The following is a 26247-nucleotide window of genomic DNA, read 5'->3' as shown; positions in this document are numbered from 1 at the left end:
GAGATTGATTAGAAATTGGACTTCAATAGGCATGGAAATTGGAAGAGACATGCATAATAAAAGCTGCTCGAGATGTATGAGAGCCTATTTTCACCTGTACTGTTTTGAAAACATAGAGAAATGAATTTCTCCTCATGAGAAGAAGTTCCCTCGCCATGCATGCTCTAAGAAGTTCCCATCGGGACAGAGAGTATACATTCAAAGAAAGAGCATTTTTGTGGCTTTTGGACCTATCAAATGTGTCTGAAAGCTCCTGATCTAGCTTCATCCCACTATTAGATTCCTTGAACTTACTACAGAACATATCGTTTGATATATAACTGTACAGTAGCTCGGGATGCTGCCAATATTGTGCTTGGTCTTTTCTAGAAATAACCTGCATGTGAATAGGCAACATAATAAATTGTCAATAAAGGAAGCTAACTTGCACTGCACGATCTATTTGGTGTTTACTACCTCTTGGAGGAAATCGGCAACCCCTTTTCTTTCGGGACACCTGAATCCACAATCCTCAAAAAACTTCAGAGCTTGATCACGAGGGCCTTGGTACACAATTTTCCCTTCAGCCATCAGAATAAGGTCATCAAAAAGATCAAATGTTTCTGGCGTGGGCTGAAGAAGTGAAACCAATATAGTGGCATCAGTTAAATGTGCCAGTTGCTGAAGACAAGAAACAATCTGAAAGGCCGTCGAACTGTCCAATCCGTTTGTTATTTCATCCATGAATAGAGCTTTGTTTGGGCCAACAATCATCTCCGCTGTACAATATTTACCAGAATGTCGGCTTGTCAGATAAGATTTTGGAATTTCAAGTAGCCAAGAACTGAAATGACATTGAAACATTGTTTCACTACAATAATCTAGAAGTTTATTCTTTGTGAGATTTGCTGCATCTGCCAGCATTTTTCCATTCTACTACCTGTGGTCAATCTCTTCTTTTGACCACCTGATATGCCTCTTCTCATGGGATCTCCAACCAATGTGTCCGCACAGATATCCAGCCCAAGGATCTGTGAAGAAATTGATGACATAAACAGAAGGTTTTGCTTAAACATTTGAGGTACAGCAAACTTGACTGTCAACTCAGTTAAAGAGCTTACTCTTAAAATATAGTCTGTCTGAAGCGTTCTTTTAAGCCCTTTGACCGCAATTGCCTGGTAAACAAGGCATGATTACTGTCGACAGAAGTTCTAGAAGTGGCAAATAGTTTTGTAAGAGATTATGCAGTTCAGTGAATGTAATTTATGTCCAACTTACAAGTCACAAAAGAAATGGACTATAGAAAAAGCATATTTCCTTTGTTCATGACAAGCTCACATTGGAATGGTAGACCTGGGCACATTAAATGCCCCATTAATCCAATGGATCCAGTGAGACGCGAACCTAAAACCGGATGGGGACCAAACATGGGATCGTTTGAACTAGTTACGGGGACTTAAACTCCTTTTTTCTTTTTCTGCCTGTGTCACACACACTATTCTGTTCCTTAACCATAACCTAATGGCATGGTTTTAACTTATTATGTTCGAAGAATCTGTAACTGTTAACCGCACTGATTGCATTACACCCAAAGTAGAACTTCTACTAACTAGGCTAAGAACCAAACCAATTAATGCTGGTGTTACATCCCAGCCATCCCAGTTATCAAATATCGTTTCCCCCCCCAAAAAATAATAATAATAAGTGCACAGCAACTCACTGTTACCCACCACTCAACAGTTGAAATTATACCTTAAAACTCAGCTTACAAACCCTTTAATACAATACGGTGCAGAAGTCACAAATTTGTCTTCCAACAAAACAAACAAAACTATGATATTGCAACTGCTCAGCCTCTAGGAATGATTCAATACTGAGATTGAATTTGGCTTTTTTTCCAGCTACAAAACAGGAGACTCAAATGGAATCTTGAAGTTGCTTGGGAGAAAAAAGTTGGAGAACCTTTATGGAAAACCTCACCCAAAAAAAAAAAAAAAGTTGGAGAACGTTACTAAACGCACCTTCATGTAAGTATCTATATCAGGATCTGGAACGATTCCTGCCTCCTTCTCCCTTCTGCTGATCTCCATCATGATATCTTTGCAACCACGAAACAAAAAAGATGGTTGTTTAACACATTTTCCTAGTGACAGATCTACACTCACTTTGAAGGATATATGTACCTTCTCTGCTTCCAACACCTTGACAGCGGGCTGAGAAGTCCATTGTTTCCCTCACAGTCATTTCTGGAATATGCTGATCATATTGGCTTATGTAAGCAGATGTTTTTTGGGGGATGAACTCGTCAAGCTTCTGGCCATTATATGAAATTGTTCCAGTGACCTATCAGATGATAGAGGGAACAGGTGAGAATGTCAAACTCAAAGACAGACAAATAAGAGCTTCGGGATGTTTTGACTGTTCCTGATTTAGCTTACTGTAAACTTCAAGTTCTGTGCCTTTAGCTACCCATATATTACAAAATAGTTCTGTTCCAATTAGCTAAAAAATGCAAAGATGCGACATGTGTAATATTATCTCACTTCTCAGCACCCTTCAAGCCCTTTCGTCAAATAGAATAGCACAAAGTGCTTCAGTGTTGACTTAAATGAAAACTCACTGAATCCACGTCTGCGAGGATACTGTTAATTGTTCAAATGAAGAGGAATTTGTATGAGCATGTGTTCTCTTGAGCTTCATTCAGTCTCAGTTTGCATGTTATTTGTAAGCCATACATGCAGTGTGTTGTTATTGCTGTTAAGCCTTGTGCAGTTTGAATAGAAGTTCTTAAGCATAGAGCAAGCATGAAACCTCAAGCGATTTGCTTAGAATCCCTGAAAGAGACTTTAGAAAGGAAGTTTTCCCACATCCCGGAGGTCCAAGCAGTAGAGTCACTCTGAGGCAAGAAAAGGGACAACAAATGTCATGAACTTTCATATCATCAAGCTTGTGCTTCTCTCTATAATAGAACTGTTGGGATCATGGTTTTCTTAAAATAAATGAGTGATGTTGGCAAGCTTTTCAAACTTCATAACACTTTTCACTGTGTGCAAGTATGCTGTGAATCCCCAATGATTGACACTGCTCTCAAATTTTAAGAATCAGCCAACGTTCATATGTTCGTTGTAAAAGCTAAGTATTTAGCCTTTTAAAGCCAACATCAAGTCTGGAAATTAAATTGTGTGTAGGAGATACAAACAACTACAGCTAGATGCAAATGAAATAGTTGAAGACAGTAGGACTGCTTAAAGGATGAAGGATGAGGCACAATTTTCCAGAGATCATCCAGAGAGATTGGAAGAGCGGATACAGTATAACAAACCTTCCAGGCTTTATAATTCCACTGACATCCTTGATGATGCTTATTTTGGCCTTACGCAACTCTGAACCTGGCATTCCAGGAATACCCTGTATAACAGTTCCAATGCACTTGAATTAGTGAATTGTAGGAAGCAGCAACCATTTAAGGCAATTGACATAGTGCCAGAAAAATCTGTTGAAATTTTTCTGCAGCACACAGAATGGTTAGGTGTAGTTCAGTCTTATTACAAAGTAAGGCATAACATGACAAGTGCTATGGCAGCGGAAGGATGAAAGAATGGATGTAGGAAAAAAAAAAGTGTTGACAAATTAGAATATGGAGATATACATTGTTTTGCTGCAGTTACCTATGTATGGCCTCTAGTTAGCAGTAATTAGCAGTAATATTAGTTGAAAAGAGTGTGAGAAATGATCGACAACACTTCCTTAACCTCTTCAAGAAGGACAAGTACCTTCTTAGCTTGATGATCTTTAAGCATAAAGTAAGTACATGCAAAATGACGCGAGTTAAAAACTTGCAAATATATTTGGTGACGGTATATACATACAAGTTGGGAAGCAGTTCACATGTTATTGGATTCAATCTTGCATTTTCAGCTGCTTGTTGATTAATGGAGATCAGAAAGAAGCCAAAAGGATTTAGCAAGAATTCCTACATCTACTCTACATGAAAGGTACTCACAGGAAGCATGCTTTTTAGAGAATTCCAGAGAGTGGGCAGGGGCTTTCCTTGAACTATCTCACAGTCTGCTTGAATACATAAATTCAGATATCTGACTTCTATGGTGGGCAATTTTACACCAACCCTGTGGAAAACAGTTCAACAGCAATTTATTCCTTACAACATGAGTTATAAAAACCGTAGGATGAGTTTGAGGAACAAAGGAAGAAATAAAAACAATACAAAAGCAAATCCTCATACAAATAAGATGGCCAGCATGGGACAGGGACAGTGTGGCCTCTTACCTAGATCAAATTCAAGCATGTACCTATGAACAGAAGTGTATTTTTCATCTGTTAATGAACTTTCAGCCTCGCATGCTGTTTAGGTCTGCACAAATATTTTAGGTTCACACAGGTTTGTCTTGTTTCTAGGTAACTCTTTATCCATTAAATTTTCTGGACATGTTTGCAACTCCCTTTATTAAGAGGAGAAGAATAAGCTTACTTTTCTGTTCTGTCTCTAATCCTGCGCAACAAATTAAGGTTGTCATTCGCAATATGCCTGATGAGCTTCTCCACCAAAAAATGACGTTCCAATGCACCAAGCTTGGTAATGTCAACCACCTTCTTTCCTTTACCATCAACCGCCCTTCCATCGTTCTCCTTATCAAACAGTGATGACCTCAAGCGCTCAAAAGTTGGCAACCGCTCGATAACAGCCCATTGTAGATCATATTCATCGTTAATATCATCTTTTGTTGTGCTCACAGATGAAATGCTTCGATGACTCGAACCTTGAAGTCGAAACGATGATCTCAGGCTTCTTCCTAGCTCTGATAACTCCTTCCTAATCGACTCTATTCCATCTGATTCCGTCCCAATTAGCTCGGCCATAAGTGCGAGTATGGGAACAAAGTCAACTCTGCAGAAAAACTGGATAGTATATGCTTATGATATTTATAGACAAAAGGTACTGCTATCAAATGAAGATGAAGTAATCAAATACATCATTCATATGCTTGCAGCACAAGGAACTTGAAACTGATAAAATAACATGGTTTTCAAGATGGCAGGGGACGGTAGAGAGTTGCGTCAGGTAATCAAGCTTTAGTTAGTCTGCCAAAATCTTATTTTAGGTACATGTGTTTTGCCTTCTCAAGTAATAAAAATTAGAGAGTTGACCTCCATATTCTAGCAGCTGGCATTCTCTCTTTCAAATCAAAGCATGAAACCACTAAGTAGTTCAGGCTGGTATATGTTTCATGCTTCTCTGTCACCTCTTACATCTCCTCTTCCCTTTGTAAAATAGGCAATACATCTCCAAATAACAGACCAAGCTCAAGATAACTAACGCAATTCCTCCTTAGGAATGAATTAGTAACTTTAACTTGTTCATTAAGCTTCTCGAGAAAAAAGTGAACATAGGAATAACAAGAACGCAAGTGTCAATGTGGGTGAACTATTCATAAAAGCTGCATCACAAACTAACAACCCTTATATGCACACAGGATCAGCTTGGTTCCACATGGATGTGGGGCTGCCCCTGTAGTCTGTACACCGCTATGAAGTTCAGCATGGCACAGCCTCTGTGCCACAGATTCATTGCACAAGTATTAACTCGCACACCTATTTTCACCAAACACCAATTAAACAATGAGTCACGAGTTCAATCCACACATAAAAGAAAATAAATGTAGAGACTTCAAGGCTAAGGCAGTGGCATTAGATGGTAGAACACGGCATCTAAGAACAGCAAGGCACAACCACCGGTTATCTTGAGAGGGTGATTGGGAGATATACATATATGGTGCATACATCAGCAGAATGTGGCATCACCAATAAAATACCAAAAGAAAGTGGTATAATATTTGTAATCGAGGTCTTATCTAGCGAGTCAGGGAATATCAGGATGCCAATCAGTCATCACTTTGACATTCTATGAGCCCAAACCCATGTGGAATAAACTTCATTCTTGAACCATGACGGATCAAATATGCTAGTCATGGAAGCAGGATATGTCCAATAAGCTTTAAAGTCAACCCAGTTGATGCCAAGGAACATGGGATAACAATAATAATAACAGCATAACCAACAGACGTACCCCTCGCAGAGTCAACGCATCGAACAGATTAGCTGCATTATTGCAAATTCCAATTACATCTAATCCAAGAATAAGCAAGAGAGGAGAAAAAGAGAAGTGGTCAGACAGACATTTGTCCGCACCATGGACCTCATGCATGACGTCATTGTATAAATGGAAAAAAAAAAAAAAAGGAGTAGAAGTAGCTACAAGTTGAATTAGCCTTACTAGCCAAGCTAGGTTAATGAATAATTAATGACTGGCAAGGGTTAAAAAGTAGATGCGGATCGAAATTTTTTTTACATTAAATCAGATTGTTGACGATAAAAAGCTCACTAAATCCTAGTTATTATCCGCAAGTGGTAAGCTCCTCGTTAGAGCAAAGTTTGGTCGAAAGAAGAAAACATTTGATAACTAGTACGATCGGCAGTTAAGTCATTGAGAGAAAATAATACGGAAGTTATGAAACATGGAATATAAATACCAACCGCAAAATCTGATTCAATTTATCGCAATCGATTAGTTAACATGTTGGTTAACCGTATTTTGAAACATGAAAAAAAAATTATTAGCATTTCAAATTATCTATCGAGCCATGAAAAAGATTAAAAAATAAAAAAGACAGAAACAAACCCGTCAAGCCATACTGAAGTAACTCTCGACATAACAGTAAAAGCAGGACGTGTAGACAAATTGATTCATCAAGTTCCCAATGAAATAGGATCTCACACAAGAAGAAGCACTTGTCATTGGTTGGTTATTCGGAGCATCCCGAAAACGTTGCAAAGCTCCACCAATCAATTACAAAACATCTGATCTTTCAACTTCAATGTTATATATCAAAATTTCTTGCAAATTTACCTTTCCAGCACCATTAAATTCTCTATACCATTCATCTTTCCTGTGACCTATAATTGTACCTGCAATATCAATTCCTTTACACTTCCGGCGCGAGTATGACCATTTCTGGATACTTGTATCGCATCCCGAAATGAACCTTTCGGCAGCTGGCCATGACAGTGGCACAACAGTTTTCGAGTCGAGGGAGAGCGACCTGCCTTTGCTGCGAGCATCGATATTATTTTTCACACCAGATAACGTTTCTTGTGCTGTTACGAGTTTTCAAGTCAATGGGACACGCAGGTTATTCAGACTCGAAGCACTGGATCTGCCGGCCTCAACGGATGTCCGAAGACGCTCGCTTATAGTACTACAGAAAAATGCTCTTCTTATTTGCTCTGATGTTGATGGAGGATCTGATGAACTTTACGTCATTGCGAAGGACACTGCCGTTCAAGAGGCAAAGAGAGAGGTGCTGGAGGGTCTGCTGTCTTCGTGGCTCGGAATGAAGTAGTGGTCCAAGAATCTGAAAAATGAGATTTTTAAGAAGAGCGGCCTTCCTTCTTCCTGCAGATGCAATCTTTTAAGCTGGAACTGGTAACTCGCTGTATAGGTCAGAAGACAGAGTTATAGTTATTGGCTTGCAAGAAGCTTCTCCAGCAATGCACTCTCCAATCTCCATGAGACCATTGGTGGGAAGAGCAGGGGTGATTAGCACCCGGTCCCACCCAAGAACCGGGAAAGTGATCCAATGGAACCGACGGATTAATAATAAGGGTGAACAACACATATTTTAATTTTACTATATCAATTAGCATTTTGTTTACATTTAAGCAAAAAAAATCAAAATAATAAGTCCAGTCCAGGCAGTCCAATTTCTCCCGAAATCGAAAATCGGACTGAATTGGCCGGTTCACACGGTTTGATCGGTCCGTTTTGCTTACTTCTTGTAAAGAATGCAGCCTGGGACGACAATGGAGTATTCATCTACAGCTACACTGAACCAGATGAAGTAGTGCCTGCCTAATGGTGATAGCGGAATAATTAGAAATCCAGGTGTCCGTATCAACATCACGAAGGTTACGGGGAATACCACCTTTGGTTCTGATCGTGATGGGAAAGAATATATTTATTTATGGATTCCACGGAGTACACGTTCAACAAGTCACGAAAGCCTGGAAGGTATGAGATGGCTTCAACTTCGTTGTGCCGTTTCTCGAGCCCGGCCTAATGAAGTTTTCTAATTCAATATACGGATTTCAGTTACGTCCTAAACATTTTCGATTAATTCAATAGAGTCCTAATTCTTTGGTTGAAGATGTAATCAAGTTCTCCAAGTCATCGTCAGCCATCCTATCTATCACAACCGGCAATCCGATATTGACAACTCACTCGAAACGACACCCTTTTACTTAACTTCCTCATTTTATTGATTATCTTTTCTTTTTTTCCTACTGTTCATCCTCTTTCCCTGTGAAGCACGTGAACAGGAAACAAGATTTTAAGTATTATCATCAATATCATTAAGCTACAACTCAATTCACGCCACAGCGGAAAACATGACAGATCCCTTCACTAAAGCCTTCCCTCAGTCTTTATTTGAAAGAAACGTTGACAAGATGAGTTTGAGGTACTAGATTAGTTGGCTTTAATGCAAGTGGGAGATTGTTAGCTATATGCCATAAAACAAGCATGTAATTGTTACATGTTAGGGATATTTTAGTTCTCATTTCAGTTTCATATTAAATGAATGGCAAAGACTTGTTCATTTATCTGTCCAAATTAACTAGATGAATGATTCTATAAGATCGGTTGTGACTGAACCTATTCTTAAGGTGTTAAGAATATGCGTGACAGGTTCACAGTTAGACTAGATCTTTAAACTGCTCCCGATCAATGGATATTTGAGTGGATATCAATATCCTGTTGAAACCGGTGTGTTCGTAACTTCGTCATTAAGTATTGGATACTTAAGGGAATGATGAGACACAAGTCATTGGGTATTGTGATATCCGAGCTAGAACACGCTTGCTTGTTCCGGACAAGTTCACCGAACGTGACACGCATTGAATGATTAACAACATAGAAGTTTCAAGCGTGGTCAATGTCTAAATTGTTTATTTTTTGGTCATGTGTAAATAATCTTTAGACCCGAGGCACAGTGTTGACTTGTGTGTTGGATCCTATGGCTCACAAGTGCGTATATTAGTGGTTCGTTGATCCGTCTTTGTACTTTATGGTCAAAGCTCGTTCACATACGAAGTCACACGTGTGCCGCAACAGTGGGATCTGTCTCCTTGTTTAATGCAAGGTTGATATCCTGTGCGATCCGATCATGACACTGCATTGGAAATCCTCGGCCGAGATTGTAAACAAGAATGTCTCGTATAAATGCATGTCAATTAGGTTTGCGCATATGATTGAATTGGTGACTTGACAAATATTCCATAGCCTTTGTTCGGCAACACATGATAAGACAGAATGATTGAATTGCACTGTAGCTAAAGCTAACATCTTCATGATGTTCTTGTCACATTCACATTGTTTGGATAACTATAATACTTTACTAGATGTCACTCATGACTTGTAGGACCTAGAGGCTGATCGGGACAATCGGTTCTCTTGATAGTACTAACGTGTTAATGCATGTCCCACTGCCAGCTTAGTGATGAAATTAGGGATGCCACACACCAAAATCAACACATGACGATGTTAAGTGTGAAAGACGATATTGTAAATGTGTTTGCGACCACGACTATCGAATTGGTCGGACTGAAAGAAAATTAAATAAGATTTGATTTAATTCATATAGTTAGGTCATGAACGTGCGTGCATATAATGCACAAATACGCGCGAGAAGGACACATAATGATGTGCCCGATATACCTGAATCGTGCAAGTTTATTGACTAACCACGGTCAGTAAGTTTGGCCCAAGTGGGCCCGGACAGGCCCCCCCTGTACCTATAAATAGAGTGGGGTGTTAAGAAAAATACGTTTTTCAGAAGAGAAAAAAATCTGTTTTTCGATAATAGTTCCTTGGAACAATTTTCTTCTTGAGTGTCGGTTTTCTAAAACCGATAGAAAGGGTGTGCCTTTGTGCGTATTATCAAGAACTGAGAACAGAAAATTATTTTCTACGTTCTCGTTTTTGTGACCGAAAGATCAAGAGTGCGGAGTGTTGTATTCATGAGATTGCTAGTACAATCGAAGGTGATGATCGTCCATGAGTTTCGCCTTACCGTTCGTCGTGCGATTGGTGGTGTGTTTGAACTAGATATCCAACACCTGTGGGACTTGAAGAGCATCCAAACCAAGTCGATTCAAGCATACTTCAAGAGGTATTCTGCAAAACCATTCTTCGTAATGTTTGATTTTCGATTGAAACGCACGAACGACACATCTGGAGATAGGTGTACAGGGTTTGTATTTAGTTTCTGCTGTGCTTATTACATTTTTATTTTACCCGTACATCGTACATAATGGTTCCGTACCGTCGAGAATCCCAACATTATAAACTTTGGTAACTGAGGGTCAGAACATCACAATCTATATCTATTAACTCCATCTACATATCTAATGAAAATAACTTTTTTGGCTCTATGTTTAAGCTTACCATATAAGCGAGACATCCAAATACTTTCAAAACAGAATAATCAGAATGGTTACTAGACCATACCTCATTTGGAGTCTTACATTCAATTGCGGTCGAAGGAGAACAATTTACCAAATAATATGTCGTGTTCACGACTTCAACCCAGAAATCTTTTTCAAGTCCAACATTAGAAAGCATACATTTAGCTCTCTTTAAAAGTGTTTGGTTCATTTGCTCCGCCACCCTATTTTGTTGAGGTGTATACATGACTATTTGATGTCGAACAATCCCTGAATCTTCACAGTATTTGTTAAAATCACCTCCGCAAAACTTGAGACCATTGTCTATTCTAAGACGCTTTATCTTCTTGCCAGTTTGATTTTCAATCAACATGTTCCACTTCTTGAACATATCAAAAATGTTACTTTTACGCTTTAAGAAATAAAGCCAGACTTTCCTAAAAAAGTCATCAAGAAAATGTCAGAAGATAAACTACGCCACATTTAGATGTAACCTGTGCAAGTCCTCATAAATCGAAGTGAATGTAGTCAATTGTGCCCTTCATCGAGTGCACCCCAAGACTGAAACTAACTATGTGCTGCTTTCTATAAACACAATGCTCATAAAAGTCAAGTGGGACTATATGCTCCCCACGGAGTAAACCACGCTTGCTCAAAGATAGTGATTCCTCTTTCGCTCATGTGGCCTAACCACATATGTCACAATCTTGATTTATCATAATCCGAAGAGGATAAATATTTAAAGAACCCACATTGGCACTTCCCTGCAGAACGTAAAGATCATTCTTCCCGTTACCTCTCATCACAATCAAGGAGTCCTTTGAAATTTTTAAAACTTCACCTCCACAAGTATACATGCATCTAATGGAATCCAAACTACTCAAAGAAATAAGATTCTTCTTCAAATCTGGGATGTGCCTATCATCTATCAAAGTTCTTACTATATTGTCATGACATTTGGTTCGCATAATACCAATACCCACAATCCTGGAAACTGCATTGTTACCCATCGAAACCGAACCATCACCGACTTTTTCATATATGTGGAACCAACCTCTATTTCGGCACGTATAGTATGAACATGTCAAATCCAAAAATCCATTCATCATCTATACGATAATCCAAAGACAAAATAGTAAGAACAATGTTTGCATTAGCAGACCATTATCCTTCACCGGACTAGCCGAATCAGAACTCCCCGACTTTTTCCCCTTAGCCTTGAGTAAAGGACACTCGTTTTTATAGTGTCCGAACTTATGACAATAGTAACACTCAACTTTTCTCTTGTCCTGGCATGACCTAGACTTCGAACGCCCTTTACTATTATTGCGTCTATCCTTATGATTCGACCTTCCCTAACAACTAAGCCATCAGCTTTATCTACACTACTACTCGTATTCAACTTTGTACACATTTCTGCGAAATTCAGCGAGGCCTTTACATCATCAAGAGTTATGGATTTTTTTCTATACAACATAGAATTCATAAAATTCTCATATGAGCTCGATAGAGTGCATAACACAATTAGAGCTTGATATTCATCATCTAGCTTCAAATCTAGATTTTTCATAACAATTACAATTTTATTAAATTCATCTAGATGTTCTTAGATAGGAGTATCTTCTTACATTGTGTAAAGACACTGCTTTAAAAATAATCTCGTTGTTAGAGATTTCTTCATGTAGAGAATCTCTAGCTTTTGCCACAATCCTGAAGCCGTTTCTTCATTAGCGACCCCACGAAGCTCCTTGTCGGACAATGATAATTGGATGGTGCTGTCCACCCACTCTTCAATCTCCTCAATCTCTGCCGTAGTCATGTCATTGGGGTAATTCCCATCCAAGGCTCTAATCGAACCTTCCCGACGCAACAAAGCCTTCATCTTGATCCTCCATAGCCCGAAATTGTTTTGGCTATTGAAGGATGCTACTTCGAATTTGATAGACATAATCTCGAACAAAAGACTAAAATTCCTTCACTTTGATACCAATTTGTTATGGAAAACGCCAAGAGATGCGCGAATTCAAACATGAAATAGCGAAGGATGTAAGTGAAAAAAAAAAATGCACGAGACACGATATATATGGTAAACCCAAAAAGGGAAAACCATGGGGAGAGAGAGGAGTTTCACTATTTTCAATAACGAGTACAAGTGTACAATCAAAGATCTAACAAGAAGTGAAAAACAAAGAATTTCGGGAAAAGCGAAAGCAAGCAGTACAATGTAATATGCAACATATTATTTTTATTGGTCCCTCTAAAAATCCTAAAAGAAAAGTGCATGGTCCAAACTGCCCTTATCTTATATTTGAAAGTCAAAATATAACAAGTCATTTTCGTACTTTAGGAGATTATGGAAAATTATTAACAGGATATCAAGCCACCTTTACTTTTCAGGTGAAACTAGAGCTGACAGGAGAGGACCACCCCGTAACAAAACGGCGCGAAGAAATTGAACATTTAACCGAAGAAGTAGACTCAGTGAAAGCAGATTTGAAGGTAAAGGAGGAAAAACTGGGGGCATTGGAGATACGATAATGCAGCAATTCCATAGAAAAGCTGAGGAGGTAACAAATAAGTCGTAAAAGTCCAGCGGCTCCCGGCGAAATTTGCAGTGACTCTGTAATGAGGAAACATGTGCCTCTATAGTGAAGTGTAGTGCAGCAGTTGCTGAAAAAAGAACAGATAAAATATGGAAATGTTTAAGAGTATATTGCATTTGCAGAAAAAATTAGGTTCGAGTCGATCGTTCATGATGGTTGTGGATGGATTGCGCGGGAATCACCCTGACCTCACCCCAGAGGTACGGTTGACCTCTTCCTCTATCTCAAAATTTTCATCGAGTTGGAGATATCTCACCCTAATAGCGCGGAAAAGAATCTCGACCTAGCTGGAATCTTGAGAGCCAGACCCAACCAATGCTCTTTGGTACGGTCCGTTCTTGGGGTTTCACTTTGTAAAAATTACAGAAATCACACTTGCACTTCCATGCGCATGTCTAAGTGATTGGCATCTTGTTCACGGTAAATGTAAGTTCTTGAAATTTATCTTGTTTTGATTTGTTTTTGGTCAGTCCATGTTAGGCGTCAGTCAAATTTTGAACTTGACATCATGGTCATTTTTCTAAATATCAAATGGATGAATCATTTTTCAAGAAAGAAAGAGAAAAATCCCTTTGGGACGAGTTGGAAGATTTTCCTTGACAAATTTTACCTTAGAGATTTGCGTGATAGAAAAATGGAGACGACTTTTCTAAAAAAATTTACTTTCAGCACATGCCCTCACTTTCCTGAGTGTCGTAAGTAACTTTTCAGAAAATTTGCAGTCATTTTTCCAAAAGTTAGAAATGAGCAAAAAAATTTCAACAGGACTACCTCTGACTCTCTTAGATGTCACAGTCCATTTTTTCAAAGAAGTTTGTATCATCTTCCCAAGACAAAAAGGAACGAAAATGTCCGAAAGAAGAGTCAGTTGCGTTCACGCTTCTTTGTAGGTGAATCTGAATCGTCCAAAAATCAACCATCCATACCCGTTCCAAGACTAAACTGGCCGATCACTGGGGAAACCGCAAAGGAGGCGAGCACAACCCCGAATTACTGAACTTTTAATTTCATACACAGCCCCTTGCATAGGACATTTATTGCTTTCTAAGTGTTTATGTTGCATTTTCAATTCTTGGGATTGTTAGGGTCAAATTCCCCACATGGAGAATCGTTTGCATTTGCCATTTAATAAGATATAATTCATCAATTTTTATCAATAAAGTTACGGAGTTTTTATTAAATTTGTTTTGAGGGCATAATGGGTATTCCAAACTTGACCGATGATGATATCCAATCGATTGAAAATTTATCATCCATGGAGAATCCCAAGGGTTGGGTTCCATTATGTTTCCTCACTTTTGAGTCTTTCAAAAGAAAATGAATTTCGAAAGAAATTTTTTTTCGAAAAAAAATCAAAACCAAAATTCTAAAAAAAGTGCATGAAATTTTTTTTGGAAAAATAAAAAAGAACTTACATGTGATTTAACAATGCTTGTCTTACTGACTCATCTACTACATGTTTCAGAAGTTCAAGGGCAAGGAAAGGATTCTCAAACCCAACTATGCATCAGGTCCGATCGACCCTCAGACAGCCCCGTGCATGAGTATCGAGCCATGAAGCTCACGATCGAGCTACAAATCCTTGGCCGATCCTAGTTTATCGACCAATTGAGGTGGATCCATGCTTCACTCTTGATCATCTCCCTTGCCAAGTGATGGAGTTACTAGTCAACTTGAGTCTGATTTACATCAGCCTGATCAAGTCGAAGCTTGAGAAATGCCCAAATATAGTGATCCTCAACTGCAAAGGATTTCATGATTGAGCCAAGAAAGGATTGCCCTGTCACAATGATGTATCAACCACTATGGTACTTCAATCCTAGTCAAGAACAACACCAACCGCGAGGCAAGGCCATCTATGAATAGACATTGGTGCCCGTGATAGATCCGTAGCTAGTCATTCATCCGTGCCCGACCAAACCAATCAAATGCATAACGATCCTTGACAATCCTTACATGTTGTATCAACATCAGCCGTCGCCGATCCCTGTATCGGTCAACGCTTTCTCTGGCCGGTCCCCCAACTGATTCATCAGCCATGCTACATCAGCCGATAGAAATATGGAGCTGGTCTGATACATCCGAGAATGCGTCCGCATATAGCTTGGGCCAGTAGAGAGTCATCTACTAAGCCCCCAGTCCCTAGATGATTCAAGATCAGGGCACAACTAAGCATGAACAAGGGGGATCTACGGCCAAAGATGGTATGTCCCTTGACAAAAAGATATCCGCTATGGCGGTGATTCAGTTTGATGAAAGGATCGGGGCAAGTCCAATTATATGAAATGCATCGGCCAACCCATACACCAATTCATCGGCCAATCGAGGCTGGTACATGATTCGCTCTCGATCAACCCTTTGATCGTACCGTACCGCTCTCTACTTAGTTTGACTGGTTTTGAAAATGACATTTTGTCTTCCTTCTCGCAGGTGCTAAGCTAGGGGACATGACTCTGATTCCTATCGCTAAAGCAAATGAGCAATCGGAATCTCCTGAATCTTCGCTCACTTTTTAAGACCCGATTGGTGCACCCTCTTCTCGTACAGGATCAAGCCAATAAATGATATGCCTACCAAAGCTGGAAATCCAACTTCTGACTCAGGCCAAATCTGGGGGGCAACTCCAGTTGTCGCTCACTCAACATAACCCATCCTTACTAAAAATGAGGCAAACCAACAGCAAACCCCAACTTGAAAAAAGGGATTATGTTTCTCCGTCTCATGTGATTTTCAAGGCGATACTTTCCTTCTTACAGACCGTGACGGTACTCACCGTTGAACAATCATAGCATTTTGAGTCTTCACCCAGTTCATCATTCATGAATGTTTTTCCTTGCATATGGGTAAAGTCAGAAGCAAGCCATTCCACAACTCAAGGATTAGACTCCCCAACTTGTTTGATCCATTCACATGTTCTGGGGCAATCCATGACCCCTCGTCCTAAGAATGCCTAATGAATTCGAAATCTTAAATATTCTTGCAAGATGCCTACGATTTTCGTGGAACATGTCAGACTGTTTAGAATTGCCGCATTTGCAGACTTGGAAAATGCTCACATTTTGCACAATTTATGCATGATCATTCAACATGTTTAATCTACCAACTCTGAATGGGAACATAAACTCCATCTGATGCATCGAATGTATAAAATGGGACACGACATGATGATAAAAGGCAAGCCTTTTCTAAACATGTCCTATATACATTTCCCAAGTGAGTTGAGCGGTAGATAGTTCCACATTCCTCGAGGTAAAGGGCTTTCTCGCAAAAGGTACGGTAACCAAAGTCACGGAGGCATTCATTTCTATATCCCAAACACTACATGTGTCCATATTTAACCTCTTTGAACGGAGGTTTCATTTCATTAACTCTATCAAAGACCACCCCACATTGGGCCCAAACAAAGGTAATTTCAGCAACATCATGAGGTAAATGGGTAGAAATTTTCTTGGCACTTAAATCTTAGTTATATTTCTTTAAAATAACTGTATATATTTCAGAAAATATTCATCAAATCAATAACACCAGAACAAACATCAATGGTTGAGTCCACTAATCAATCTCATGAAATCACACGTCGATGGTCCGGTCCGACGAGATAAATGGTTAGAAATTTTCTTGGAATGGGGTTATTGGCAAGGCCGAGCAAGAAAATTGGCACTTAAATGAACTTAAGTTATTTGGTTACAATTCCAAAGCTTTCTATAAACCATCTAAAGATACATTTACATATTTACATAAATCCATCAGAAGAGCATTTAACTCAAAAGCTCAAAAAAGCTATATACAACTCATACCCAAAAAGCCCCATTATAAAAAGGTCATCTTGCTAACGCTAATGCTCTCGCCTTACCTGCGGCTTGCTGAAGAACCCGAAAAGCAATAAAGATGAATGAAATGAGCAAACCACATCCCAATGAGTCATGCGTATATCTTTTAAGCAAATCGAACATTTGCTATGCACTTTTACGAAACAATATCAAAATTCAATTATCTCAATTCCAATTTATAATTTACATACAAGATAGGAAAGAGATATATTGCGTTAACATAACCGTATACATTTCAGAAAATATTCGTCAAATCAATAACACCAAACAAACATCAATGGTCGAGTCCACTAATCAATCTCGTGAAATCACATGTTGATTGTGTAGTCCATCAACCAATCTATTACTCAATATCAAACCATGGCCACGACACAACGCCTGGTGACAAGGCGACAAAGCTCCCCCCTTGGCAAGGTCTCCACTTATTATTGGCATGTGGCTCCGCCCAAAAATATATCCTAACACCAGAATGTATACCCATAAACCCTTACCCGTGTTCACCGTCACATGGAGCATCAAACAATCATACTCCAATAATTGACAATTCCAAATCCAGAAAATATTTCATAAATCACAACAAGTTTCCCAAACCATTTTAGAATTCATTTCATAAATTAGGTTCACAAATCAACATAAATATATGCATAGATTTTCGCAACACCTTTCCTAAAAAATTTATCAAATCATTTACAAATACCAAATTGTAGTAAATGTCCGATCCAGATTAATGTAACAATGCTTTTAATAACTCATTACATATATATATGTGTGTATCAACTCTATCACTTTAACACATGAGTTTACAAATTTATACAAGAGATAGCACATTAACATGAGAAAGATGAACATAAATTTCAATCGTTACTGTGACAACCCCGACACCTCGGTTCCTCAAGATGCCAAAGCTGTCACAGTTCCTTCAGAGCTGTGATACCTTGGGCGCATCACTCACTAGAGCAGTCTATTAAATTTTTGTCTTTCTCTTAACATTTAGAAAGGTGCCAGGAACAAACAGCAACAACCCAGACAAACATCAACACCATGCAAGCATTATACAGTACACTATTATTATGCTTCCTTTATATTTACAATACATCTTTATATCTATACATTACATAGGACTACCCAAGCTAGGTAGGGGAAAGCCTGTCTCCGCTACGTGTCGGCCATCAAAACCAGTTTTCCCCGTTCTACTTCTCATCTAGGCAGGGGCGGAGCCACCACCGAGGGATCTAGGGCCTGAACAACTAGGAATGGGCCCTATCATGTCTCCATCGAGCACGATATACCGAGCCTGAGCAGTAGATGGGGACCTTTTGTGTAATTCCCACTTGGATCCATACGGTAGCATCACAGTGACGGTATGTCAGATCCTCCTCTACGTCCATTATATCAGTAAAAGCATAATTGATAGTAGCAGGGACTCCATACAACGGTGCCTCAGGGGCCGACATATCTATACATCTAAAATGTTAAATGAAAGAGATGACTTCTCAATAAGTATAATATCTAGCCCTAAGGTAGAAGGTCGTTTACTGCTTCACCTAGTGCCATACTCATGGAAATGATAGAATAGTAGACACCTATATCGATGGCAAACCAATAGCAATCTCATATATTAGTATGGGTGTTTCATGTGCGATCTGCATCATTTCATCTTTACTTTCATATGTCCCACCATCAGGCAGGTCCTTCCAACATCAACAGGGGCATCGCCACTGAGCAGCATCCTGAACACATCACTTCAAGGAGTCCTCCCAGCATTAACTGGGGCTTCGCACATAACACCACTTCCATGCAGCATCCCGAAACTCTCCTTGGGGTAACGAGCATCTCAACATCAAATGAGCCCTGGCACCATCATTAAATGGTGATTAACTCTCTTATATTCCTTTGTAGAATCATACATATTGCCGTGCATACATGCAACCACTTACTACTTTCAAACTTAGTCGGCGAACAAGTGGTCCACCTTCAGGCCGTGATGCTATTATCATGTGTCGTAATGCACATGTCTAGTAACTTACCTCCTAAATGACTGGACACGGAACATGGTGAATAGTGGGGACCAACGTGAGTGTGGTGTGGCTGCCCTGTCCGTGGCTCACCTCACCCGTGTCTCGAGGCATGAATCGATGCATATGCTTTTGTGTCACGAACAATTCATCAACCACAAGCAAGCAGCCAAATGCAATCAAATTAGAGACATCCTCACTTAAGGTTAGAGAAGACACTTACATAAGGTTCTTTGCTATACGAGACCCAAATGAGCAAGAGGCGAGGGTGAGTGGTGGTGGTGTCGCGACTGAAGCAGGAGAGGGAGAGCGTGGGTAAGAGCGGCCGAGAGGGAGGAGTGGGAGACGGTGGCCCGGAGAGAGGGGAAGCTACAGAGCAAGAGAGTTGTCTTGGATGAAGGTGAGGAAATGAGGGGTGGAGTGGTCTATTTATAGACCATTTTTCCATAATGACCTTTCCTCCTACCGGTCCAAGTCTTTAGTCTAGTGAGCTTGGGTGGCAAGCTAAAGGCCTTATGTGACGACCCTAGGATCAATATCCCGGTCACTATTTATGTCTCTTTTGATTCTAAAGTTTCGAAATTCTTTATTCTCTTTTTTTTTTTCTAATATTAATTTCGAAAACTATATCTATTTATTCTACATTTTTATTTTCGAGTACTATTTGTAAATATTAACTAAGACCTCTTAAGCTAGAAACTTCCTTAAGGACCCTTAATTAACCGACTTAAAAGCTACTCAAATTTAAGGTACTTTTAGCCTTCTAACTTTCTTCCTTATTTTCTGCCAACATTTACTATTACTAGTAGGTAACTACTTAACCTATTTAGTTAGCAAACATAGCAGCTTCCAAGACGATTAGAAAATACTGAATTTTATATAAGTGGGTGATCGTTCCTAAATCATCATTACATGCTCCAAGCTTTCCTAATTTATCTTACACACAAAAATGTTGGAAATCCTACATACCACGCTATATCACAGGATTACAAACCACTATCTCCCAACCTATCTTAGAAAATTTGTTCGAGGCTATCCTACCACGCTAGCTGCCATTCCGTCGGATCATACAACCGATACGAGATGGAGTCACTCTATCTCCCAAAGCATCTCGGCTTAAGGCGCTGCGGTGCTATTGCCTAGACACCCGGATGGATCATTGTGTAGTGGACTCATTATCCCATCCTCAAGCGATTCGTGCCACAAAACAAATTCGATTGAACTAGACTCGCCAATCCAACATCCATCCAAACTATCGAGGTGATGCGGACATAAATAGCTTTAGTATCAACACAAACTACAGTGTGATGGTAGTGCGTCATGCGTATCGGGAAACCAAATAGAGGCCCTCATGGAAGATCCATTTCTTTGCACCCGAAAAATAAAGAAATGAGCGAGCGGGCCGATAAATGAAATTCCTAGGCCTAAAACAGAAATATCATAATAATACTTAACGTAGCAGTGAAAAATTCATTTTGACACAAAATTATCTTGTGATTCATTTCATAAATGCCATGCATCAATTGTGACAGTCCGATTTTCCTGTTATTTCGAGATCTTTGACTGTAAGATATCCGTTGAAGTATTTCAGCTATATCTCGCTCAGATCCGATCAATCGCGAGTTAACTAACCGAAGGGAAAAGGCTAACGCATGACGAGATACGTGGACCTAGGAAATTCAATTCGAAAACAGCATTTTGACCATAAGGGTCGTTGAGAGAATATTTAGAGCCGAGGCTGATCCGAGAATGATTAAGGGATTCATTGCTAGTGTTATACGATTGGGACGCGGGTAATGCCGCATAACCAACGTATGATTTACGAATTTCCCTAAATCGATTTATGACGATCGCAGCCGTCGGGGCTAGTAATAGACCCTTGCGATTTCATGACAACCAAGATAGCCGTGATTTGAATTTTCCTAAGTGTGATGAGAATCACAGAGTCAATACGCGTAATGTCCGCAAAAGCCGCCCGTTAGTTCGAGATAAATTGAAATTACGGACGACGAGAAATCGATCATGAAATGGGATCTCAGAAATGGAAATAAAAAATTGGATTTTCGGACGAAAGGTGTGAAAAGACGATTTTGCCCTTGGAGCTTCGACCCTATTTTTATTAATCGGACAAGGGCATTCTTGTCATTTGATTATTCCCTTTATATCAGCTAAAATTAGAGGGGCAAAATTGGAAGGAAAGTGTGATATTATGTGTACAATGCAAAATGTCATTAATCCATGGTGCTCAATTAATGAACTTGACACCTAAAAGAATTTGGGATGAGAATGAGCCATCTTCTCTTTCTTCCTTCTGGATACTTATGTTCAAGAACAGAACAGCACCACCATCACCTCCATTTTCTCCTTCCTTCACTCCCTCACGCACAGAAACAGTCTGCCCCGACCAGTTCTGATCGCCAACTTCCCGGCCGTCCAACTTTTCAACCGTCGACAACCAGCCAGTGAGCCATCTACCACTGCGAAGATCAGCCTGTTGTCAAACTTTTCCAAGTGGAAGTGCACCGTTTGAGCCACTATCGAATTCAGGGCGGCCATTCTCCCGCGAGTCGCCGGAAATTGACTCAACCGGAGGTACGCTGCTGTTGGTATTTTATTGGACAACCAAACGGACGAATTTTGAGCTCAAATTTTGGTGACGTTTAGTAGACATATATATGATGTTGCTGTAAATTTTGAGCCGAAAATGAATGATATTTTGACCTTGAACCACTGTTGTGTTCAAAGGAGCAGAAACTGTCCAATGGCGGATCAGAAGGGATTAGCGCCAAATGAAGACCAACCGGTGTCGCCTTGAGCCAAAATTTTCGGTGAAGCCCCTTAATACGTAGAACTGGGTGTTAACAAGGATATTGATGGGTAAATTGAAGGATTAGGTTGAGTTGTGGACTGTTTGAGCTGGATTGAAACAGAACAGGGGATACCCTGTTTCGGTTCTGTTCTTACTGAGTTAGAGGGGGCTGTTTGTGATGGAATTGAGATTTAATTTGATCCTTGAGGCATGTTAGGGTGTGGAGTGATATGTTGAGGAAGTGTATGATCGATGATTTGGTGTTTAGGCGAAGGAATATTGATGAATTGATTGATTTTCTCTAGGCTGCTTGCTGCCCTGTTCTGAAATTGCAGGAGCCGAGGTGTTTAAGGGCTAGGAAAAAAGTGTTTTGCTGATTAAGCTTAAGGTAAGAAAGTTCTTATACCTTGGCTAGAACGATTAGGCTCAATTGGGTAAATACGATGAGGATTATGCAAATTTTGGTGAGTTACGGTGATGTTGTTTGATATATGATCTCGTGTTGTGCCAATTGCTTAAAGACTCATTGAATAGCCTTGATATGTATTGATTGCCTCTTGTTTGTTGAAAATTTATGTTCCCGCATGCCTTTTATTGTTAGCTCTATGTGTGAGCTATATTTGAACTTGAAGTCATGATTATGATGAATTGCTGGCATGCTTGAGAAATTGTGGTACCCTAATGCATAAAGACGCGGGGTGGAAATGGCCAACGTCCCGATGCGTAAGTGACGTGGGACGGAAATTATGATATATCGACACAGGCCTGAGATGATTTTGAAAACCCGAGGCATTTTACGTGGGTTTTATCGATGAGACGGTCCGATGCGTAAGTACGCGGACCTAGCCCGAGGTGTTTCACACGCGGGCTTGAATCGAATGAAGGTGGAAAGAAAGGAAGGCGTGGCTTGGTTTCGTTATGTGCACCTGTCTTAAGTAAAGTGATGAAATATATTGCCATGATTGAGTAATTGATACTTATCGTTATACATGTACCTTGTATGGTTATTGTATGCATCACGTTACTGTGCACATTGAGCTTATGTTACTTTTACCCGAATGAACCGTCGGTCTAACTTAGGGATAGGACTTGCCTTACTGAGATGTAAATCTCACCCCGTCGTGGGACCTTTCTTTTTCGGATCCTAGAAATTGAAGATGTTGTCTGTCCGACTGGGTGAACGCCAAGAAATTACTAGGTATATTGAGGAGTTTCCTGAAGGAGGAGATGTAGTATATGTTAGAAGGACGACCGTGGTTTGGGTAGATGAGCTTGAAGCATCTTATAAGCCTCATAGGTTCGAGGAATGGTTCCGTAGAGTAAACGGGGTCGTATCCGAACGCTTAAGGCCCCAAGATGTGCCAGAAGGGGTTGTACCTTCTTGGTGCCACCCTACCAGGGATGAAATAGAAGTTGAAGCGTCTACTGTTGGTTCAAGGAATATACCTGAAAAAGAACCAGTGGGAGAGGAGAATATAGAAGTAATAGAGATTTCGGATTCAGAGGATGACGAGATGGACGAGGATTCAATCGAAGTGCAGTTGGAGTCTTTCTCTGAGTATGATCCCGACGAGGACGCGAGTCAAGCCGAGGACACTAGTACTTTCTAGAGTCTCCGTTGTTGGTTGACTTTGATGCTACTTTTTGTTGGAGACGGTATTAGGTTAGGGCTTGGTGGTTTCAATTTTGGTTTGCCGTCTTGTCTCCTTGACCTCGATTGTGTATATTGTTAGTTTTTTTTGTATCGTTTGTACGGACCTATATTTATTTATTTATTTATTTGTATTTTTTTTATGGATAAAGTCTTTTAGTTTCCCCACATCTCATTAAGCGGATGTATTGAGACGATGGACTGGAGTTGGGTTTATTTTCTTTCGCTTTTCGCTTGCAAGTTTCATTTCATTCGCCGTACATGAAGAGTAGCCTGGGATAGTACTTACGGCGTGTTATGAATGTACGTGCTCGTAAGGGAAGTGGGGCGTTACATCCTAGTTAACCATCGTAAAACTTTCTCATAAATCATCATATTAAAAAAATGACGCGTTAGCTTTTCTTTTCACTTTTGGGCATCCTCTCCCGAACCTTTGACCGGAAATTTCGTTATCGTGCAACGTCACCACTGCATGTGTATGACAGCATGCCGAATTCATGTCATCATTTAAGTAACGACATCCACGCTATCGTCTCAAGTAAAAACTTTTAGCAAATGACGGCAGATCCATCTGTTGTCACGAATAATGGATATTAGAGGTTTATAAACATAGTTGTTACCTCCGAGCCCCTACACCGTTGCTTTTCTCTCTAGGTTGCCGTCGATGTCTTTTAATGTAATCACAACCTTGCAAGCGCATAATCCATGTCTTATCTTTTGCATTACCAATCATGCAAGACTAAAACAATAAAACAAAAGTTGAACGAGGAATAAATCGAGCCGTTTCAAGTCGGCTAGTCAACGCAACGAAACTTGGAGCCAAATCATCCATTCAGCCTGTTCGAAGTGGACCCCAAGCATGCGGTTCATGCTTGGCCAAAGCAGAACCGTAACAGGTCGGTTTGGAACTAGTCCCGAACAATCTGGTTCATGCTCAAACGAGCTAAACCGGTGCTAGTTGGGTCGGACCAGCCGGTTCCAGACCCGACTAGTGTTGGTTTGGGCATGTTTCGAGATTCGTTTGGTTCAACGACTTCCTTTTTTCTTCAGTGGACCCCCACTCGATGTCCTCAACTAACCCTTTTGAAATAAATCGTATCAATTATAGTTAATGCCATTATACTCATGCAATGCACTCAAATCATACAAAAATGCACCACCAAATCAAGTAGTAAACGAATATTACCACATTAGGTCGAAGAATATCATTTACCTTTCACATTTTTCTTTACCGTTTAATTAGAATAAACGAAGTCAGACAAAAATGGTGGTCGGAATGTTGGCAAATGCGTGATAGATGGCAGCATGGTGAACGGCGGCTTGGCAATGGATTTGGCGGTGGTCGTGGGGGTGAAACCGGGGTGAGATGGAGGGGGCGTGTTAGAGGGAGTGTGGATGGAAGGAGGATATGGAAAAGAGAATGAGTTATCTTGAAGTTGCCGTGGATTCTCAATAAGCATTACCTACTTTTCATAAAAGATTCTCGAGTCCAAACTTGCACTTCACTTTTTTTTTTAAACTCGATATATATACACACACCTCTCTCTCTTTTCTCTCTCTCTCTCATTCTTACTCTCATGTGAGCTTCAAGACGGGTCCTCCCTTCTTGAAAATTCTAAAGCCCTGCCACAAGTTTTCAAGACCCCTTGTCAACTCAACATTTGTTATGCCTCTTAGATATTTTAGCTTTGGTCAACTTCCTTCTTGTACAAGACTTGTTACTAGCCAGACACTTTTACTATATTTGGATTGAGCCGCATCTCTTTATTCTAGAACTCTCTCTTAGCTTAGTTTAATATAATCTAGTTTTAACTAATTTAATCATTCGTTTAGTATGTATATATATATATATATATATATATATATATATATATATAATCTCATCTTATTTCAATTGTTTGTTTAATATACTTAAAATTTCTAACAAACGATGGTCGATGAATGCCAAAATGGAATGGACGACGGAACCGTTGGCCACGGCCAACGGGTCCATGCCTCATGCAACGACGATGGGGGTGGCGTTCCATCGTGCAACGCATTGGTGACCGGTCAGCTCCTTGCCGAGCTTGTTCCAAAAGTGTGCCAATTATTGGCTTAAGTAACAAAGGAAAAGATGGTGGAATATTTTTATTTCTTTCTTAAAACATTCTCATGATTCTTTGAAAGAGATGGGATAGTTACTTGAACAAGAATGGGGCCTTGTTGACGTGAGCATCGGCAAAAGACAACTTCTTTCTTGTGCTCTCTAATGATAACTACTTTTCAATGTTCAACAACACTTTGATAACCTCTTGAAAGCTTTTTGAGAGAAGAGGAAAATTGGAGTCTACGTGCATCTCAAGAGCTCTTGTACCATTTTACTTCTTTTGTCTTTATTTTTTTGTAACTTTTCAATATTCAACAAATCATAATGATTCTTCTTTAAAAGATCAAGATTCCAATTATTTCTAATTTGTTTTCTTGGACTTTAATAATCCTAATTGATTAGTTTATCATTTACTTTAGACTAACTTCATAGCACTTCCTTTAGTTCATGTTTCTAAGATGAGATAAACTTACTCATAATCTTATAAATTCGTTTACTATAAAACTTATGCTTTTTTAACCCTTTTAGATTAGCTTTTAATTAATTAGTGATGAACACAAGACGAACTCAAAATCAGCCGTTCCTCATTGAGGACCGGCGACCGGCGGTGGTCGCCCGCATGGACGTCGCCAATCCATGCCATTCATTGGTGGCATGGCTAGTGGAGCTTGTGCCGGCAATTCGGCTAGCACGCCTAGGTCGGCCTCGCGCTGGCCAAGCGCGGGTCGGCCGGACATCATCTTCCATCACTAGCTT

General features: G+C 39.8%; 1 protein-coding gene across 3 annotated transcripts in view; it reads right to left on the bottom strand.

The window, feature by feature from the left end:
• The window catches only part of LOC115756167 (pleiotropic drug resistance protein 3-like), a 52034-nt gene that overhangs the window by 5578 nt on the left and 20209 nt on the right, over positions 1 to 26247 (bottom strand). Inside the window, exons 1-10 of one of the 3 annotated variants that reach the window (XM_048281091.1) lie at positions 4469 to 4860; positions 3983 to 4106; positions 3302 to 3387; positions 2791 to 2875; positions 2163 to 2322; positions 2001 to 2077; positions 1101 to 1154; positions 920 to 1010; positions 457 to 758; positions 95 to 376 (exon numbers count right to left, since the gene is read on the bottom strand). In XM_048281091.1, the coding sequence (XP_048137048.1) occupies positions 95 to 376; positions 457 to 758; positions 920 to 1010; positions 1101 to 1154; positions 2001 to 2077; positions 2163 to 2322; positions 2791 to 2875; positions 3302 to 3387; positions 3983 to 4106; positions 4469 to 4857 (1650 nt within the window). In that variant the 5' untranslated portion in view covers positions 4858 to 4860. Of the gene's footprint in view, positions 1 to 94; positions 377 to 456; positions 759 to 919; positions 1011 to 1100; positions 1155 to 2000; positions 2078 to 2162; positions 2323 to 2790; positions 2876 to 3301; positions 3388 to 3982; positions 4107 to 4468; positions 4861 to 26247 lie in introns of those variants that run through there. The other 2 variants (XM_048281089.1, XM_048281090.1) reach the window with 2 other exon arrangements.

Source organism: Rhodamnia argentea, chromosome 6 (assembly GCF_020921035.1).
Source record: "Rhodamnia argentea isolate NSW1041297 chromosome 6, ASM2092103v1, whole genome shotgun sequence".
NCBI lineage: Eukaryota > Viridiplantae > Streptophyta > Magnoliopsida > Myrtales > Myrtaceae > Rhodamnia > Rhodamnia argentea.
The sequence above is the reverse complement of the archived record's forward strand: the minus strand, read 5'-3'. Positions and strand labels throughout refer to the sequence as shown.